Source organism: Dasypus novemcinctus, chromosome 23, assembly GCF_030445035.2.
Source record: "Dasypus novemcinctus isolate mDasNov1 chromosome 23, mDasNov1.1.hap2, whole genome shotgun sequence".
NCBI classification, from domain to species: Eukaryota; Metazoa; Chordata; class Mammalia; order Cingulata; family Dasypodidae; genus Dasypus; species Dasypus novemcinctus.
The window spans coordinates 62969390-62988797 of record NC_080695.1 but is presented as its reverse complement, the minus strand read 5'-3'; the positions used below and the strand labels follow the sequence as shown (position 1 = coordinate 62988797).

Genomic DNA, 19408 nt, shown 5'->3' with positions numbered 1-19408 from the left:
TGAAAGCAGCCACAGGCAATGAATAAATGAGCATGATTATGTTCTAATAAAACTTTATCATCACTGACATGAATTATATATTACTTTCATGTAAAATGAAATTGTTCTTTTGACTTTTTTTTCAATCATTTAAAATGTAAAAAACATTTTAGGCTTGCAGGCAACACAGGCAACTAGCTGATTTGGTTTTCGGGCTGTAGTTTTTTGGCCCCTGATTTGGTTCATAGTGGGAGAAGCATGGTGCTGGGAAGAGCATTTTGGTGGAGAATTGAGATTTTAGGCAGGCTACTTGCCTTAGTGGGGCAATGAAGAGGCTGGGCCACGTGGTCTGTAAAGTTCTGTGTGTGTCTCACTCTTTTGGGCTCTGAATTCCACCTTTAGAGCTCATTTCTCTTCTGATCATTTTATAAATCCTTGGTTCTGCTGCCACTGGCCTACCAGGTGACAGACGAGCGCCTCCTGTGAAATGTGGTGTTGCCATCCAAGATGTCCTCTAGGAATCTAGAGAAGGGAGAGAAGATGGACAGGGACACCTGGTCAGGCTCCTAGGTGAAGGCGGCCTCAGGAATATGGGAGGAAGGGAGCAGAGGCAGAGGCACAGTGGGCAGGACTGCCAGGGTGAGAAAAAAGGCCACCTGCTGTGGCTGTTTGAACAGGAGAGCCAAGAGTGAGTCTAGCCTGGACTGTGGAGGCTTCTAATGCCCTGATGAGGCATGTGGATGGGGAAAAGCATTGCATTAAGAGGGTGGCTGTGAGAGCTGAGTGTGTGACTGAGTATCAGAGACGATGGTACCCCATCCAGGGGCGTCTGTCTTCAGGAGAGGCCAGGAGGGTTGGAAATGGTAGTGGGTAGAAGAAACAGGGCAAGGCCATGTCTGTAGAAGAAACTTTCACAGCTTGGGGAGGAGCAGGAGGAACCAGGACTCTGAGTTAGCAGGTGGGGCAGGAGTGTGGTAGCTAAGGACACGGCAGAGGCAGGGCATCTGCCTGGGTTCACATCCCAGTTCCACAGTTGTCACCTTGGGGCAGGTCACCAGGCTCCCGCTGCCTCAGTTTACTCATCTATAAATGAAATCAGAGAACTGAGTGAGATAACATGTATAAATGCTTCGCACAACACCTGACACATAGTAAGCACTTAAGAAAGGTCCATGACAATAATTGGTAATTCTTTCTTCCATCAACTGGAATATGAAGGGGTGATGATTATTTCTGTTAGAGATAATGAGTTTGTAGTCTGCCCAAAGAACAGGGCTGCACAGGTTCAAAATAGACTTGTTACCTCATTATTCTGTTATTCAACAGTCTTGCCAACTAAGGCTCAAATTAGTATCAGCTAGTTGGTTGGTGAAGAGCTCTGTTTTCCCAGATGATCCATATTAGCCAGAATCATCTTTGCTTTTAGAAACTGTCGGGAATATTCTTAAAAGCTCTCCAGAGATAGGCTTTACCTGGGCCAGTTGCAAATAAGCACTTATGAGTAGATGGCTGTTTACATCCGCAGCTTTGTATAATTATGTTCTGAAGTCCTTGCTGCACACATATCTAGATTTTGCAGTAGACTGAAGGAAAGCGGAACAGCTAAAACACTGTATTCCCTTTTGCAGTAGTGGTTTAAAACAAAACAAAACAAAACAAACTTTCCATTTAGGAAAGTAGATTTTTCCCCCCAAATCTACTCACGACAGAAACCTCACCATCTCCAGAGTGCACAGTGTCAGCCATAATAAGTACCCAGGGTGTCTTGTTGGCTAAAGGCAAGTAGCACGCATTTCGCACCCTAAATTCAGCAGGATGCTGGCAACGCACTGTCCCTTTCTGCCCATCTTCTCTCCCTTCTCCAAATTCCTCAGCCCTAACTGAGCAAGGCCAGCCCTGTTAGTGCTAAGACAGACAGCTGTCCTCTTGTTTGGAAAGGGCCTTGACTCAAGAGTGAGCAGAACTGGAAAATGCCCCCAACTGAGTTGCAGGCAGGCTGTGGAATGTGTAACTCGTGGTGAAGGGAGGAGGAGGCACCTTTATCAGGGAAGCCTGAGCTGGGGAGCATAGAATAATCACGGGGCATCTTTCCACTACAAAAGGCACCATCTCCCATGGATGACAAATTTGTGATCTGTTATGGTTTGAATTGTGTCCCCCAAAAGATATGCAAATCTTAGCTCCCAGACCCGTGAACATGACTTCAGTTGGAATTGGGTCTTTGAAGATGTGATTGGTTCAGATGAGGCCAAACTGGATTAGGGTGGACCCTGGACTAATATGACTGGTGTCCTTAGAAGAAGGGGAGAACTGGACAGACAGACGCAGCGGAGACGGCCATGTGGTGACGGAGGCAGACACCAGAACACCAAAGATTGCTAGCAAACACCAGAAGCTATAAGAGGCAAGGAAGGATTCTCCCCTCAGATTTCAGACTTCTGGTCTCCAGGACTGGGAGGCAGACGTTTCTATTGCTTTAAGCCACCCACTGCTGGTGCTGTTACAGTGCCCTTAGGAAACTAAGACACGATCTGAAAGGTCCAAGCTGGTTGTTTTGGGGCTATAGTGCTTGAGGCCCTTTTCTGGGCTTACAGACTCTAGAACTGGAAGGGCCCTAACCATCATCCAAAACCTCACAGGTCAGAAGCTCAGCCAGACGAGGCCTGGAGGGAGCAGGGGGGCAACACATTTGAGGTGGCACAGCCTTGGAGTACCAGTTAGGACTAGAACCCACTTCTGACTTGTTCTCAAGGGCAGCTTGGGAGAGAGGAGGGGAAAGCTCTGATCCCGGCAGTCCTGCAGCCTCCCAGCTCCACCACTTACTGGCGGGAAGGAAGCCCAGCCAGCACCTGCTCTTCCCGTCAGGCTCCCAGCACCCACCTCGAGGTCCTGGTGAGAATGGATGCGTTCACGGACCTAGCAGGGAGGGAGGAAGGAATGAACCAGACTGATGTCAGGTAGTCACGGAGGCCGTGGGAAGGCTGAGGAGCCAGGCCCAGAAGGGGAAGGGACTCAGGGGCACTCTCGAGGCCTGGAGAGCAGGAAGCTCTCAGCAGCCTCCCCGGGAGCTGCCCCAGGGCTGAGGGCACCGGGCACCGCTTCTCTTCCTTGCCTCCTGTCATTTCACTCAGGCTTGCTGGCGGACCCCTGACTCACCCACCAGGAAGGCACAGGGCCAGCGCGGGCCGTTAGCTCTTTGGATCATCCAGCAGAGGGCGCCCAGGGCGCAGGAGGCTGGGTTTTTGAGAGGATTGAAGAGGGAAGCAAGAAACGAATTGGGGCCAAGTTAGAAAGTTACGCAGAGCTGCACTTTGGATCCAAAACATTACAGGTTTCAAGATGAATACTAACTGTTCTTTGAGAGGCACCTGAAGGCTGTCATGATTTCCCATTTATGAATCAATGGGGAAAGCAGAGATTTGGGATGGAAGGCCCGTGGGACTGCACATAAACCACTAGCAAAGAGCTTTGGTAGATTTCCTTCTTATTTTAAGTTTTTCTCTGAAAGTTTGGCCTAAGTTGTTAACCTTTAGATGACAAGAAAACAAGGCTTGGTCAGAGCTCAGCTAGTGATTCCCATGGGGCAGTGGAAAGAGCCCTGGAGACCTTGATTTACATCCCATCTCTGCTCCGTGCTAAGTGAGCAGTCATTGAGCCTCTCTGAACCTCAGGTTCTTCTTTTATAAAGCAGAGATAATGCTACCTACCCCCCTACACCTCAGACAGCAGTTGAGAGCAAATGCAAAAGGCCCATCTGGTACCTGTACCATGGTGATGGTTGAGTGGACAGTGGCTGCACCTGAGTCTCAAAGGGTCTGCTGACCAGGTGCAGAAGGTCACCCTCGAGCTGGGCTGGCCTCCGCAGGGTCAGTGTCGATAAACTTTGTGGAGTCCCCTTTAGGCTTCTGAACTGTCATCTCGATGGATCAGAAGATACCTGTCCTCACTCTCCCTCCTGCGACTGAGCTTGCTGCAGGTGTGGCCCAGGGCCTTTCTGTCCTCTCCCCTCCCGCCGCCTCTCCCCCATCCCCTCCCAGCCGTGCTTTTTGGGAATATTGTGCCTAACTGCTCTGGTCTCTTCTTGTTTCCCCAGATTGCACTTCTAGACATCGATATATGTGGGCCTTCAATCCCCAAGATCATGGGACTGGAGGGAGAACAGGTAATAGTTCTATTACAGACCTCAGAAAAATTCTCTTTAGGCAAGTTTAACGCCAAACTATTAAACCAAAACAGGAAAGCAGGGCCCATACCGTTTTGTGTGGATACAATGAAATCAGGTCAGTGTTGGAGTCCATTCAGTTGTCCATCTCTGTATTTTAATAGCAATTAGGAATTTGGAGTGGGGAGATGATATATAAAGTTCACAAAACTGTTTGGATAGAGTTAGTTTCAGTGGCCTCATAGAGGGGAAGGGAAACAACAAGCAAAATGCAGAAGTGACACAAAGAAATTCAGCTCTGCCTGGGAAAGCTTGACCAGGGTTTGCAAGGGTTTGGACCCTGGAAGCAAGGGAATATTTCTGCCCTGTGGTCTCCCCTGGGGAACTGAGAGTGCGAGGCCAGCGAGTGACGTGGGGTGTGGGGTGGGGGGAGGACGGCGCCAGTCCCTGAGCACGCCGGTCCTTTCTGTTCAGCAAGAAGCAGTCTGAGGAAGGCTTCCCCAAGGGCAGTGGGTGCATTTAGGCTGGGACTTGAGGGTTAAGGCGCGCCAGAGGTCTCAAGATTGGTCCATTCTTTAAGGGCCAGATCCTATTTGGGGAGAAAATGATGAACCAGGCAGATAAAACCCCTGCCCTCAGGCGGCCTGGGCAGATAATATAAAACTAAAGCAGGGTGGGTGGGCTGGTCAAGGGCACCCTTGCTAAGCAGACTGTGAAGCACACAGCAAGCTGGGAGGAGAGCATTCTGGGCCGAGGATCAGCAAGCACAGGCGCCCTGAGCAGGAGTGATCTCGTGTCCTCAGCGGAGAGGCTGGTAGGGCCTGGAACAGAGTGACAGAAGGGGCTGCGGCATAGCCAGAGGCCAGTGGGGCTGGTCCTCATGGCCTGTCAACTGAGGACTCGCTTCCCGTGGTGGTGGGAAAGGGAGCGATGCTGTCCATGGTTGAGGTAGAGCAGCAGGATCCAAACTCTTGATTGCGTGCCCCAGTCGGTCAGGACGCGTAGCACGTGCCAGCGTGGGTACGCCTTTTATTCGTAAGTTGTATGCATATTCTGTTCACTGTACTAGTACACCGTCTTTTACAAAATTTTTAAATGGTGAGATAAAAATAAAATAGAATTTCCTTCATAATTATTTGTCTTTCACTCTTAGATCATCATGTTTATCCTTTGTGACTTGGAGAATGAGTACAAATAGGCATGAATAGGTTTTGTAAGAAAGACTTCAAAGCCAGACACAAAGGACCATATGTCATCTGTTTCCATTTACTTGAAATGTCCAGAATAGCAATTCCATAGAGGAGGAAAATGGATCAGTGGTTGCTTAGAGCTGGAGGGGCTGGGGGGACACAGCTAAGAGGGAAAGGGTGTCTTGGGATATTGAAAATGTGATGGGTGCGACTATCCGTGAATATTCTATTCATAAAAGCCATTGAATTATACACTTGAAGTGAATGAATTGCATGGTCTGGGGATTATATCTCAATAAAGCAATTTAAACAACAAAGGTAAGACTTCATTAAGTAAATTAGAGTTTCTATTTTGGTTCCTGTTCGTGGCTCTAAAGATGTTTCATTTCTTCCATTGATGGTTATTGGAAGTTGCTTAAGTTCTAGCTTCACGAGAAAGATGGTGCAGGGCTGAACCTTGGGTATGGAGGGGTCCCTGCTGGACGTAGGACCCTGAGCCTTGAGGTGGCAGCAGCGAGCTTACCATGGGCCCACGCTTTTGTCCCGTGCCCTTCCAACCCCCCGGCAGCCGGCCAGAGAAGACGCTCCGCTAGTTCACGGAATTCCCTTTATTCCTAGACTTACACAAAAGCAACCCAGTGCTCCACAGTCCCCTGCCTTTTCTGTCACCTTTTATAATACCTCAGACCCAAAATTGTATTTGAACTCGGGTAACTTTGGTTCCTGACAAGGTACCTAGGCAGAATTTCAAACTAATCCTCCTTGGGGGAGAAGGGGTTTAGATTATATCTTGCATTACACACATACCCCAGCTAATCACACCCTATTAAGAATTCACTGGGAGCATATAAGACGATGAATTGTAGTTTTTACAGGTGTCTTCTTCATAAAATCTGTCTTGTGCGTGAAATGTGACCAGGGTGCCCGCTTACTTACCGTGACTCTTGCTTCTGTCCACGCAGGTTCACCAAAGTGGCTCGGGCTGGTCCCCAGTGGTGAGTTCTCCCCTATGTCTTAATGGAGGTGTGACAGCCTGGCAACATCTTTCTCAACCCATTTGTTTGTCAGTAAATACTTGTTGGGGCACTTTTCTAGGTGCAGTGAAGACCAGGGGCCAGCAAACTTTTCTCTCCAATAGTAAAAATTTCTGATCTTAGCCCTACAGTCTCTGCCGTTGTAGTTCCAAAGCAGCCATTGACAATATGTAAATGAACAGCTTTGGCTGAGTTCCAATAAAACTTTTTTCTTCTTCTTTATTTTCTTTTAAGTGTTACATTAAAAAAATATGCCAATAAAACTTTATTTACAAAAATAGTGGGCCAGATTGGGACTGGGGCCATAATTTGCCAGCCCCTGGTTAAAACGGTGAAGGAGATGACACTCATTTATTTCAGCCAACTTTACTGTGGTGTGTCTTTCAAGCCCCTTGTCCCGCACTGTAACATTTGTTTATGTTTTGGCAAAAGTGATTTGAGGAGGCACAGGGTAAATATTCTCTTGGCTCAGAGATAATATTGTCCTGAAAATGTCTTTTTCAGCCAGAGCTTAGACAAAAGGCATAGGGAAGTGCCTTTTGTGAAAGTAAAGTGTTTCCTCTAGAGTGAGGATTTTGTGCCTTTGTCCTCTGTCCCCTCTGCAGTACGTGGAAGACAACCTTGGAGTCATGTCGGTGGGTTTCTTGCTAAGCAGTCCCGATGACGCTGTTATCTGGAGGGGACCAAAGAAAAATGGTTTGCAGCTTTGCTTTTATGTCTCACACAGTCAAGGTCACAATTGTTCTTGGTTTTTCCTATATCCTCCTCTGTTAAGAGGACAACAGCTCATCCTGAGGACTTGATAGTATAGTTTTTTTCCAGCATCTGGTTGCCTCTTTCTTCACTGGTTAAAGAGAGCTGATATAAATACCAGTTTCATTTTATAGTTTTTGATGTTTGTTCAGAAGTTTTTCTTCTCCTTAAGACCTGCATAACCCCCCAAAATATAAACTGTGGCTTAGTAGTGGCTTATTTGTCTCAGAGAGAAAACTCTAAGTTGAAATCAGCACCAGGTTGATTTGGTGTTAAGACCTGAGGTTGAAATGCCTGAGTGTTATTTAGGGCGAGGGTCCTCAGCCACAGCACTGGTCACCTTTTGGGCTGGATCCTTCTTAGCTCTGGGGGCTGTGCTGGGCACTGGTGGAAGTTTAGCAGCAGCCCTGCCCGCTACCCACTAGATGCCAGCAGCACTCACCCTTCCCGTCATGACAGTCAAAACTGGCTCCAGACATGACTGAATGAGAACCACTGATGAGAGCATGGCCTGAATGTGCACAAAGCTCATCAACTGCTTCTGTAAAGACGCCTAAGCACAGAAAGGGAAAAGAAACGCCCTGCCCTCTGCACTTCCCTTCCCAGGCCTGATCAAGCAGTTTCTGCGCGACGTGGACTGGGGAGAGGTTGACTACCTCATCGTGGACACCCCGCCCGGGACGTCTGACGAGCACCTCTCGGTGGTCCAGTACCTGTCAGCCGCGCGCATCGACGGGGCGGTCATCATCACCACTCCTCAGGTGAGCGCGCCCCGTCTGGTCCCCAGCGGGCCTCTGGTGCGGGGTGTCGGCAGCCTCCCAGCATGTCTTCATGGTGCAGCTCTAAGACCCCGACCTCACTGACGCTCTTCGGGCCGCCTGCTCCCCAGCAGCACCGGATCTGGGCTGCACAAGCCTTTTGTTAAAATCCTTGTCTTTGGTGCAGGCATTTGCAGTTGACAAGCATTCCATCATTTTTTTTTGTCATCCACAAATTAAGCTATAACCGTTCAAAATGGCCTTCTTTTCGCTTTCCCTTTGTAAGCCCAGTAACAAGATGATTCTGCTCAATCACACCCCACCTAGTTCCCCCCCATCTTAAGAACAATTTGGGAAATCTCCCCCGTTTTCAACGGAACCAGCCTGGAGCGTTGTCTTACTTTCACGGCTGCTAAAACAAGTACTATGTAACGGCTTGGCCTCACGGATTTATCGCCTCACGGGTCTGAGGCTAGAAGTCCAAAACTGAGGCGTGAGCAAGGCCAGGCTCTCCCCACGGATGGGTGTGTGGGGCTGCCTGCGCGGTCCTCGGCCCTCGGGGTTCTGCCTCATGGCGATGCACGTGCAACGCCTCCTCCTTTCTCTTCCCGTCCCCTTGACTTCCAGCTTCTCCTCCTCCACAGGAGGAGGAGGAAGGCCCACCCTCATTCAGTTGGCCACACCGTCCCAAAAAGAACACCTTCAAGAGGGTTCACGGTCACAGTGGGTTCACGGTCACAGGAATGGATCAAGCTGAAGGGCGTGTCTTTTGGGGGTTACATAGTACAGCCTACCACAGATGTAAGTGGGATTCTGGATGAGCTGCCCTTGGGTCCTTGCCCCTTCTTTGGAGATGCCCATTTCTCTTCCATACCAGTCACAGAGGCTGCACCACGAGCCCTGTGTTGAACCCGACTGAGGGAAAGAGAGTAAGGACCAACCTGAGTGGATCCTGCAGGGAATAAATGCAGTCAGGGCTGTAACAGGCTTTATTATTGTCATTGACCTGCAAGGTTCCCAAGACATCAGTTCTTCTCTCCAGTTCCATTTCACTTCTCTTTATGAAAATGCAGGAAAGGGGCCTTACTTTAGTTGGCCTCTGAACTAGTCAGTCTTGTCCCACAGTCCATTCACGAAACGTCCGCTGAGCACCTGCCGTGCCCCAGGCACTGAGGTGGGCATGGGCTCCCTGGTGGCCCTGCACTCAGTGAGGGGCTCGGAGCACACACAGGAGCTGACAGTCAAGTGACAGCATGTGGGACGCACAAAGGGCTCTGCACTAGGGCGGGGAAGGCGGTTGTGGTTTGCGTCTGTGAGGTCCCTCTGGCTGCCCTGTGGGGTGGGATTGTGGGGGCACGAGGAGGAACAGGCACAGTAGGTGGCTGGATGAGAGGCGAGGCAGCCTGGCCCGGCGTGATGGCAGCAGAGAGGAGATGGGTTTGTCTTTAGGGGTACTTCCTGTTGAATTATTTTAAAGTAGTTGAGGCCCAACCATAGACTAGCAGGACTCTCAAGAGTAGGTTCCAAAAAAAGAAAGAAAAAGAAAATAAAACAAGAACAAAAAGCAAAACAAACAAAAACAGCAAAACAAAAAATAAAGTAAGAATAGGATCCAGAGAAATTACCTGAAAGGCAAACAATCTAATTGGCCCCAAGCTGGCTCCTGCAGCCCCATGTTTATCATGAGAGAAAACATGGAATCTCTGTCAGGTGCCAGAAGAGGGGTACAGCACGAGCCGGCACCAGCCCTTCTCCGGAAGCTGTCTGGAGCCTTTGAGGTCGTGTCATGTTTATGCACTTCTGAATTTAACTTCACTGGTGAGATATGACAGCCGGTGAGGGATACCCGCCGCCTCAGATCTTTGGTGCCCAGCCCTGGCACAGGCAGGCAGCTTTCTTTTGGGGTAAACCAGAGCAGCAGGGCTTTTCTTTACCAGGCACCTAGTGGAGAAGCACAGAGGGGCACTGATGCACCGACACTGAATGGCAGCCCATTTACTGTGTGGCTGAGAGCCTTGTCTTCTCTCAGTCTCAAAGAGGGCGTGAGGCAAGTGGCCTCAGGGAAAGAATTGATCATTTGAGACCAGAAGATTCCCGGAGCCCTTGCATGTTAAAAACAGTGACGCAAAGGACAGCACTGAGCTATACCAGTATTTGAACATGGGTCTCTGCAATGACTTTGAGAGGGGGAAAAGAGCAGGTGTGCCGGGCAATGTTTACACACAGTAATCACACTGTAAAAGCAGCATTCATAGTTCAGAAATCCATTTGAAGTGATCCCAGCTGGATAATAATCATCAAATGAAGTATAGATTATTCATTGAACAAGTATGAAACCTTTTGTACTTAAAGTTGTTTGCGTTTCTAATAATCCAGAACAGGGTGGCATATTTTGTCTGTTGAGCACCAGATGGTAAGTACTTTTGGCTTTGTGGGCCATTTAGGCTATGTCACAACTCCTCATCTGTGCCATGGCACCCCAAGAGCAGCTAAGACAGCATGTAAATGAGTGGGTGTAGCTGTGTTCCTGTAAAACTACAAAAACAGCGGGCCCGTTTTGTCCTTGAGCCATAGTTTTCTGACCCCTGATGTAGAAAGTAGTTCATATTTTGGCTCATCATAGTTTATTCACAAGAAAGTAGAATGCTAAGGTATGTTAGAAGATTACTTTCCTCTTGATCCATTGTGTGTTTGATATTTGACTGTTTATCCTTTCAGGGTTTTGGGGAAACAGCATTTGAGACCGGGCTTAGCCCACTAGCCTGAAAATACTAAACTAAATAAATGTTCAGTGAACAAACAACACAAATCTCTCAGGCTTTCTGATGGCAGATCCACTGCCTTCCAACCATCCCTTCAACCACTCAAACATATTCTCTTTGCTATACTTTGACTTGGGGATAACTGGTCCTTTTTAAACCTTGATAGGAAGTATCGCTCCAGGATGTCCGGAAAGAAATCAACTTCTGCCACAAGGTGAAGCTGCCCATCATCGGGGTGGTGGAGAACATGAGTGGCTTTGTCTGCCCTAAATGTAAGGTGAGTGCACCTCGGGTCTTCTGAGCAAAAATCACTGCTGTCAGCCTTGAGAAAGGGCTAGGAACGGTTCTGCATGAAGCTGCTTCTGCCTTCTCCATCATTTCAGGAAGCAGGAAATGATGTGAAATAAATCCTTTACTCCTGACTAAAGAAAATTCTTTTGGTGCTTTAGTGTTTCATATTCAAAATAAGCTTGATTTTTTTTGCTTTTTAGCTTCTTTAAATGTAGTCTCTTCTTGCCATTATGATTCTGAAACAAAATCATGTTTGCCCTCCCTTTTAATTTGCCTTACAGAAAGAATCTCAGATATTCCCTCCAACGACGGGGGGCGCGGAGGCCATGTGCCAGGACCTGAAGCTCCCCCTCCTCGGCAAGGTGCCTCTGGATCCACAAATAGGTGGGTGAGTCCAAACGCCCTGCTCAGCCCGCAGGAGGCACTGCGCAGGGACGTCCTGGGGTGCTAGACACAGCCCCCCGCCTCTTCTGGGAGCTGCCACTCCAGCCAAGCGCCCTGTGAGGCCCACGGTGCCGCTGCGTAGGAGAGAAGCAGCGTAGGAGAGAAGCAGCAGACACACCGGCCGGCAGCCCGGGGGCACGGAAACCTTGGTGGACGCGCTGCGTGGGTTCCGCCCAGTACAGGGTGGGGGTTGGTCAGGAGATGGGGTGGGGCCCAGGGAGGGCGCTAGGAAAGGAGAGGAGCACCTGGCCGGGGAGGACGCAGGGTGTGCAGCGCAGCCCTGGCTGGCGGAAGTCATGCCTTGCTGGCATCAGCCTCAGAAACCCCCGTAGGAAGGGGCCCCCAACATTCTGTCTCCCGGGAAGCACACCACAGCCCCCGTCTCCAGCTCTCCTCCGTCGGCACCTGCTGGAGTCCCGGCCCGCGTTCTGGGGGGCCACGTTGTGTGGGAAGCGCTTCCTTGAAGTGCCAGCCCCCATAGGGGGCACGCAGTGTGAGCGTCCCAGGGAGCCGAGGGGTGGCTTGGCCATGTCTCCCTCACTTGCTGAGCAGAGCTAGGGGGCCACCCCCACTCCTTACCCCCAGGGTTGTGAGATGATCTGGGCTAGTGAAACCTGCCGGGGGCGGCCCCACGAGGAATGGTAACGAGGAGGCTGTGGGGGCAGGAGCCCAGCAGGGACGGCTTTGGCCCCAGGCCTTGCAGCCAGGACGAAGTTTCTCAGGAAATGCAGACCCTGAAGAGTTTCTAAGTGTGGGCTCCATCGCAGTGGCCCTGAGGGTGCTGGGGAGAAGGGCGGGTTCTCAGCCCACTGGGCAGTTCTAAGGAGAGTTGGCCAGGTGGCCAGGAGGTCCTTGTGCCCCCCAGGAATAGGCCTGCCCTTGTGCCTTGCCAGGCTCAGTCACCAGTCAGAGGTGGCCTCAGAGCCGCCACATTTCCTAACTTTTGAACCACATCTTAAGACTTCACTTTCATGCTCTTACCCACTACACCGGGCCACCTCCCACACCTTCCAGTTTTTACAGAAAAGCCAGCTTTCCATACATTTACACAAAATTTCCTGATAACCAAATGTTGGCAACTAACTCAGTTTTTGTAAAATTGCCGTGAGTGCCGACCTCTGCCCACCCCTGTTCCTCTTGGCCACGCTCACCTGCATCCCCTGCCGTCATGTTCAGTAGAGCTCACGTGTGACTTCGGGCCCCTGAATTAGATCCAGACTGTTCCTCCCAAGAGCCTCTCCCTTGCATCTCACCTTTCCTTCTTGCCCAGCTTGGCACTTGCCCTTGGCCTTCTTTTCAGGGCCATTTTCCTCAAAGGAGCCAAGTTCTGGCCAGTTCATAAGAGGAGACAGCAAAGTAGAGACCCAGTGGCAAGCCGCTGGCCAGGTCCTGAGCAAGGAAAGCCGAGTCCCTGCCGTGCGCTCGGTCCAGGTTGACAGGTCCCATGTCCCAGCCTGCAGGTCTGCTCACCTCTGGTGGAAACCACCAATACCACGGCTGGGTGTTTCACACAGGAAGGAGTGGCTAGCACCGTCCACACCGCCAGGAGGTGCAGGAGGAGGGCTGAGTGGCAGCCGCAAATCTGGGGAGTCACTAGTGACTCTCAGGGGTTTTGTGAAGTGGAGGTGGAACCCTCTCTGGCGCTGATGGACGACGTGGTATCACATATAGGCGATTTCCAGGAGTGTGGTGGACGGGGGAGCAGGTGGCATCCTGCTCGCGCTGTAATCCTCAGACCTTCCATGGCCCTCCACTCCTGAGGAAGCACGGGCTTGTCCACAGCCATCTCCTGAGGCTCTGGGGTCGGATGCCCTGGCCTCAGCTGCCAGCTCCTCCCCCGGGAGCTGTGGCCTTGTGGTTGTCTGTCCTTTCCAAGCCCACAGCCTCCCCAGTGCAGTGGGGTGCTGCTGGTGAGGGGAGCAGGGCAGGGCTCCAAGCAGGCTCCATACAGTGGGGATGCAGGGGCGGGTAGGTGAGTTTGTGAGGGGCGGGGAGAGCCCCCTGGAAGGCTGGAGAGGCAAGAGAATCCTGGGGATAGTCGGGAACGAGCGGCCCTTCCAAGACTGTCCTGGGCCCCTGACCGGCTTACCCCAGGCGGCGCCTCCCCAGCTGGCTTCCCTGCGATCTGCCGCAGCCCCCGCCATAGCCCCAGCCATAGCCCCGGCTGGTCGAGGGCTGCACCTCCTCCAGCTGCCTCCCTGCAAGGCTTCCTTCCCTCCTTCAGGGCAGCGCCCGAGGGGAGTCAAGGAAATGATGGCTGAAGAGCCGGCCTCGCTAGGGCCCCCCTGATGCGGATGAGCAGTGGGGGTGGGGGGCAGCTGGGAATTAGAGACCACCAGGGCAGTCTCTGGGAGGATGGTCTGTGGGCCCCTGCGTCCTGCCTCAGTGGGTGCTGGTCCTGGAGACCCACTGCCTGTCCTCGCACCCACATAGCTGGAGGGACAACTAGTAGGTTTAACGACGCCGGAGTGGAGTGACCTTCAAGATAAAATTATACGTGAAAAAAGCAATGGGCAGACCGCGTGTGTTGTATGACGTGCCTGCTCGTGTTTCTTTCATGTGTATGCACGTGTGTGTGTGCAGAGACCACACTTAGCTGCCTATACTAGTTCTGGAACGATACCCAGAACGCTGGTAGCCTCTCTAGGACTTATTCTTCACGGTGTATCCTTCTGTAGCCCATATTTTACCATGTGCATGAATTATCTTTTTATTAGAAATAGTAGTTAATCTGTTCAAAGGTTGATTTCTGGCCACACCAGGGAGCTACTGAATCAGTTCTTTGTGGGATCCTGGAGGCCGCTACTGGCTCAGCAGCACTGAGCAGGCGTGGGTGGGGGCCACGGTGACACGGGAAAGGCCAGTCCAGGACCCTGCTGAACGGGGTGGCCGCTGTGTTCCTGAAACCCTGACCTTCCTGCTCAGCGCTGTCATCCGTTGTGAGTTGGGGTTGGCTTATCATACCACAGGGACAGAAAGAGCCCCCAGGTCCTGTTGCCACTGTATTTCCCTCCGTGGATTGATGTTTCTGTTTCTTTAAGGGAAGAGTTGTGACCAAGGACAGTCGTTTTTTATGGAAGCCCCGGATTCACCAGCCACATTAGCCTACAGAAATATAATTCAAAGTGAGTGTTTCCAAATCTGATCGTTTACTTCCTTTGCTTGATGACATTTATTGGTCTCTGGTCTTAACAGGATAAAGTCCCAACTCGAGAGTGTGGCACTCAGAGTTGCCGTCTGTCCTCCCACTGTCTTCCTAATGCCCCATACTGCTCCTTCCTCACACACGCCTCGTCAGCCTGGAGCGTGCTGGGGTGTGGTTGGACATGTATGTTCTGCCCTGTGGTTTGCTCATGCTCTCACTTCTGTTTGGAAGGCCCTTTTCCTTTTAAGATGCAGCTAAAAGTCTTCTAGCTTTTAACTCTCGTGGCCCTCCACTCTCATCTTTTCCCTCCTTGCATCTCTTCCAGCCTTTTGTATGTACAGTACAGTTTGGTATGGGATTATAAAGATAACTATTGGATTTCCCGAGTTTGATCTCTTCACAGACCCTCCCTAGAAGAGATTTTTTCAAGGGCTTGGGTCACTTTTGTGTCTGGGTCAAAACACGTTTATGGAATGGGAGAAAGAGCAGCCAAGTCAGGGTCTACGTGGGTCTGCTGAACTCGGGCCTGCGGGCCAGGAAGGGATGCAGCGGGCCAGGCAGGCTGGGAAGAGCACAGCCTCCCTTCAGGGTGGCAAATGGTGACTGCCCGTGGCCCCTGCTGGGGACTGGGGGCAGGTTGCTGGGGCTGGCGAGTGGCCCTTCAGAAGGGCAGGCAGAGAGGCCAGAAACCAGCATCTCTGAGACGGCTTCCAGCTGGCACTACACAGGGAATTTCACAGTGTGGGCCATCCAGCTCAGTAAAGGTGTTTTAAAACAAGCCATGGGGAGCCAGACTCCACCCATGTCCAGGCCAGATCCAGCGGACGGGCAGCCGCTGGCAGCCTTGGACTGCGGTCAGTAGGCAGCGCCATGTAGTCTGTGGCTGAGTCTTCCCTGCCCAGGGAAATGGTGTCACGGGTGAGTAACATTCATCCCAGGATTCTTGATTATAGGCCAGGCCAGTGTAAGGCCTGCAGCCTGGCTGTCACCAAGGATGGGCAGTGTCCGGTACTGGGTTCACCTTTGGGATCTAAGGCACTAGCAGACGTGAGGCTTTGTACGGCATTGGACCATCTTGGGGTGGCCGCCCCGACAAGACGTGCCTCCCGGGTGAAGGGCCGGGGCTGCCACCCTGGGTCAGAGAGCAGCCAGTGCTTCTGTGCTCATCAGCCTCTTTTCTAGGGATCCAAGAGTTTTGTAATCTGCACCATTTGAAAGAGGAGAGCCTCGTTGGTTCCTGAAATCCAAGAATGTTGAGGCCGCAGCACTTACGAAGCGGGGGAGCCAGGCCAGCAGCGCGTCCGTGCGACCGCACCGGCTCCCGGGACAGGGTGGGAGTCACAGCACACGAGGACCAGACACTGGTGTGGTTTGAAGTCACTTTCTCAGAGACACTTTAATCTACCTTTTGTACACTTTTCTGTAGCATATGTAAAGGGCATTCTTAACAAATATGCTATTTGAAAAAAATAAAGTATTTCCTCCTCCAGAACCTCTCCTCCGAGACCTGGGTAGCACAAAAATCAAATGGGCCGTGGGATCGTGGAATTCCTTACCAGAAGCTTGACATTACAGGACGTTTCACTGATGCTATTTCTGTCTCTGAAGATAAGCCTAGAAAAGTACGAAAGCAATGAGTGTTACTTAATTGCACATTTTGAAAATTCACATTTTTGTAGAGCATAACCAAATGGTTATTCTTCAAATTGAGGAATAATTAAAATGGCAGTAGAGCCTCACGCATGGGTCTGGTCTGAGGTCAGTGCACACAATGAAGTTAGGTGGAGCTGAACTAACTCTTGAGAAGCCCTTACTGCCCATAGCGACAGAACTGTGGTTTATATATAACACCCTGTAAAGTAATGTATATGACATCTCCAGTAATTACCAGCATCTTCAAACTACAGTCATAAACTGCCTCTCTAAGGAGGTCCTGTAGAAGAACATTTACAGGTTTGTTTAATTGCATAAAAGGAGAGACAAGTATAAACCTGGGATCCTCCTCATGGCCGTGAGAGGCTCACTCCGTGTTAGAGAGGCAAGGAGCTGAGACCAGCTCGGAGAAGAATAAATTCCCAATTTCTATCTCACTCTAGGACGCGTAAATGGAAGGGTGGGCGAATCCCGCTGTTCTTTCCCTCCCATCTCTTGCTTCCCCTCCCTCCCTGACTCCCACCCCATGTCTGCACATACAGTAGAACTTGCAGCATTCAATGCGAGGGAGGTGGGACCCCCTCAAATGGGCAAGGAAGCTGCAGAGGCCCAGGGGAGCTGCACTTTGCAGAGCTCCGCAGCCACGTGGCCACACAGACCCCTGCCTTGGCCAGCTTCTCACCGAGCACTTGTGAATCTCCAGCCCCTCGAGGCCAGGCTTCTGAAGAAAGTGACCCAGGCAGGCCTGTCAGGGGAAGAGGCAGCCGTGGCTTTCCGTGCTTACACGTGAGTGGGCTGGTGTTGCTCTATCAAGGCCAAAGCAAACCCACAGACCAAAAAGCGGCAGAGCTGGTTGCTCGATGCCTTGCCATAAGGCAACACTGTTCAAATTTAAGGTGTTGACCACTTCAGGATCCATGATAAAAATTTAAAAGACTCTTTACATCTCACTTGTAGGAATATTTGCTAAGAAACTCCATGGTCAAAAAGAAAAAATTTCAGTGTTTTTTTTTCCCCTTGAGATAATTTTTAAAAATCCCTTAAAACTAACAGTGGCAGTCTGGCTGATGCGGAAAGCGTTAAAATGGCAGCGGCCAGCAGGCCGCCTTGGCGTTGAGGATCTGGAGTGTAGGTGTCCAGGGAGCAGACTTGGATAACTCACCGTCTGGAACACGGTCGGGGACAGAAAACTGGATGTGACCTTGCTGATGTCGCTCTCGCCTCCCATCTTACACAGGACGTAGCCATAGAGGTTGGCGGCTTGGAGACACATCCCAGCCACCACAAGGGCCTGCACTCAGACGAAGCAAAGGTGTAACGTTGCTAAGAGCAGAAAGTGAATGTTTCTCCCAAACCAAGTACAGTGTCTCTGTAATTTGTAAGAGCCATCACTTACTGAGCACTTAGAAATACACAGGGCTACCTCCATCGTCCAGCAGCCAAGAGGTTGAGACCTTTACTATCCCATTCTACAGGAAGGAGAGTGAAGCACAGAGAAACTAAAGCTTCCAGTCGACACATGGCAGAGCCAGAGTCCAGACTCCAGGGCCCACACTTTTAATTATGCTGCTGCTTAAACTGTTCTTGAATATTTTGTTTTCTCATTGAATGAACCAGATTTGGCAGTGAAAATACGATACCTCTGAAATAAAACCTGAGGACTTTGAGGCTATCTTATTCCTACTTAGACAGGGCTCCCTGTCAAAGTAGGAGGGCAGAGGCTTTTTTCCCCCCATATACTTAAAAAAACAACCTCTTCACAGCTGCATTATTCACAACAGCTAAATGTCCATCAACAGATGAATGAGTAAAATGTACATCTATACAAGGGAATATTATTTGGCCATAAAAAGGAATGAAGTTCTGATACGTGCAACAAGGTAGATGAACCTTAAAAGACATTAAGTAAAAAGGGCAATCACAAAAGATCACATATTGTATGATTCCATTTATATGAAGTGTCCAGAACAGCAAATCCATAGAGACAAGAAAGTAGATTAGTGGTTGCCAAGAACTGGGGGGAGATTGCAGGGTGACAGCTAAGGGGTACAGGATTTTTTTTTTTTCAAGGAAGTACTGGGGATTGAGCCTGGGACCTCCTATGTGGGAAGCAGGCACTCAACCACTGAGCTATATCTGCTCCCCAGGATTTCTTTATAAGGTGATGAAAATGCTCTAAAATTGATTGTGATGATGGTGGCTCATCTCTGAATACACTAGAAACCACTGAACTGTGCACTTTAAATTTACTAACTGAATTATGTCTCAATATAAAGCTGTTACATCAATCAATAACAAAACAAAAACAACACTCCTGCCACCACTTGTTTTATAGGGATGGCAAAGTTAAGATATTGTCTTACCAGCCACTTTAGCTTCAGGGAAAATAAGGTGCTAAAAAAGAACACGATCCAAATCATTGGGCAAATAATGAGGCCAAGCCAGAAGATTCGAGCTTCAGCTTCTGTGGCAGTGAAGTTATTTGAAGAGACCTGTTGTGGGAAAGCAATTCCATTTTCAAAGCTAGCGGAAACGGTTCCAAAGGCACATGCTATCATTTTCACTCTACCTGCGCTTTTACTACCTGTGAGTTTCAACGGCGAGCCTGCAGCGCTGGCATTTTGTATAGGGCAGGATCAAATATGTGTAAAACAAAGAACCCACCTCATCTTCCACAACCACTTCTCCAGTTCTAGCTAGTTCAACTCGTAATGAAGGATACGATACCTTTCTGGCTTCAAAAATCCAGTGGCTTTTCCCATCCTCGTCTATCTGGTTCCACCATCGGAGGCCAACCATGAGTCTCCCGGTAACATTCTGAGGAGAATGGACAGAATGACTGCCAAAGTCTGCAGCTCTCCTGCTGATACTACATGCATGCTAGAGGCAGAGAGGCATCACCTTTTTATTTACAAAAACAAAAGATTTAAGTGAAACTAGGACTGGGAGCAAGAAGAAAAGGGGAGTTGAACTGTAGTGGTTTCTCAAAGTTAGTTTTGAAGCTTCTTTTTTAATTAAGCTTACTTTAAGTGACAAATTCTCTCTCTCTATAATTATTATATATCTAAGTTTAAAATATATGATAGATGATGTGATATATGATAAGTTATGTAAATTTTACCAAAAAATCCAAGGCCATATGCAGTTGTCACTTGCATTATGTTATCTGTTTGTAGCCATGATAACTGATGCCAAAAGCCATTTATTAAACAATAAACAATTTCTCTAATTTTAGAT

General features: G+C 49.8%; 2 protein-coding genes across 7 annotated transcripts in view; one reads left to right on the top strand and one right to left on the bottom strand.

Annotated features, from left to right (window-relative positions):
- Positions 1 to 19408, top strand: part of NUBP1 (NUBP iron-sulfur cluster assembly factor 1, cytosolic) — a 22359-nt gene extending 2951 nt beyond the window's left edge. Inside the window, exons 4-11 of the mRNA XM_004460711.5 lie at positions 4073 to 4141; positions 6294 to 6326; positions 6971 to 7061; positions 7725 to 7879; positions 10805 to 10915; positions 11211 to 11313; positions 14415 to 14498; positions 15701 to 19408. Of these exons, the coding sequence (XP_004460768.1) occupies positions 4073 to 4141; positions 6294 to 6326; positions 6971 to 7061; positions 7725 to 7879; positions 10805 to 10915; positions 11211 to 11313; positions 14415 to 14498; positions 15701 to 15759 (705 nt within the window). The 3' untranslated portion in view covers positions 15760 to 19408. The remainder of the gene's footprint in view (positions 1 to 4072; positions 4142 to 6293; positions 6327 to 6970; positions 7062 to 7724; positions 7880 to 10804; positions 10916 to 11210; positions 11314 to 14414; positions 14499 to 15700) is intronic.
- Positions 91 to 19408, bottom strand: part of TVP23A (trans-golgi network vesicle protein 23 homolog A) — a 43919-nt gene continuing 24601 nt past the window's right edge. For 3 of the 6 annotated variants that reach the window (XM_058286472.2, XM_058286474.2, XM_071211368.1), the window contains 4 exons: positions 18899 to 18988; positions 18535 to 18663; positions 17334 to 17462; positions 15884 to 16132 (listed from right to left, as the gene is read on the bottom strand). In XM_058286472.2, the coding sequence (XP_058142455.1) occupies positions 16109 to 16132; positions 17334 to 17462; positions 18535 to 18663; positions 18899 to 18988 (372 nt within the window). In that variant the 3' untranslated portion in view covers positions 15884 to 16108. Of the gene's footprint in view, positions 502 to 7873; positions 9818 to 11178; positions 14479 to 15883; positions 16133 to 17333; positions 17463 to 18534; positions 18664 to 18898; positions 18989 to 19408 lie in introns of those variants that run through there. The other 3 variants (XM_058286473.2, XM_071211367.1, XM_071211366.1) reach the window with 3 other exon arrangements.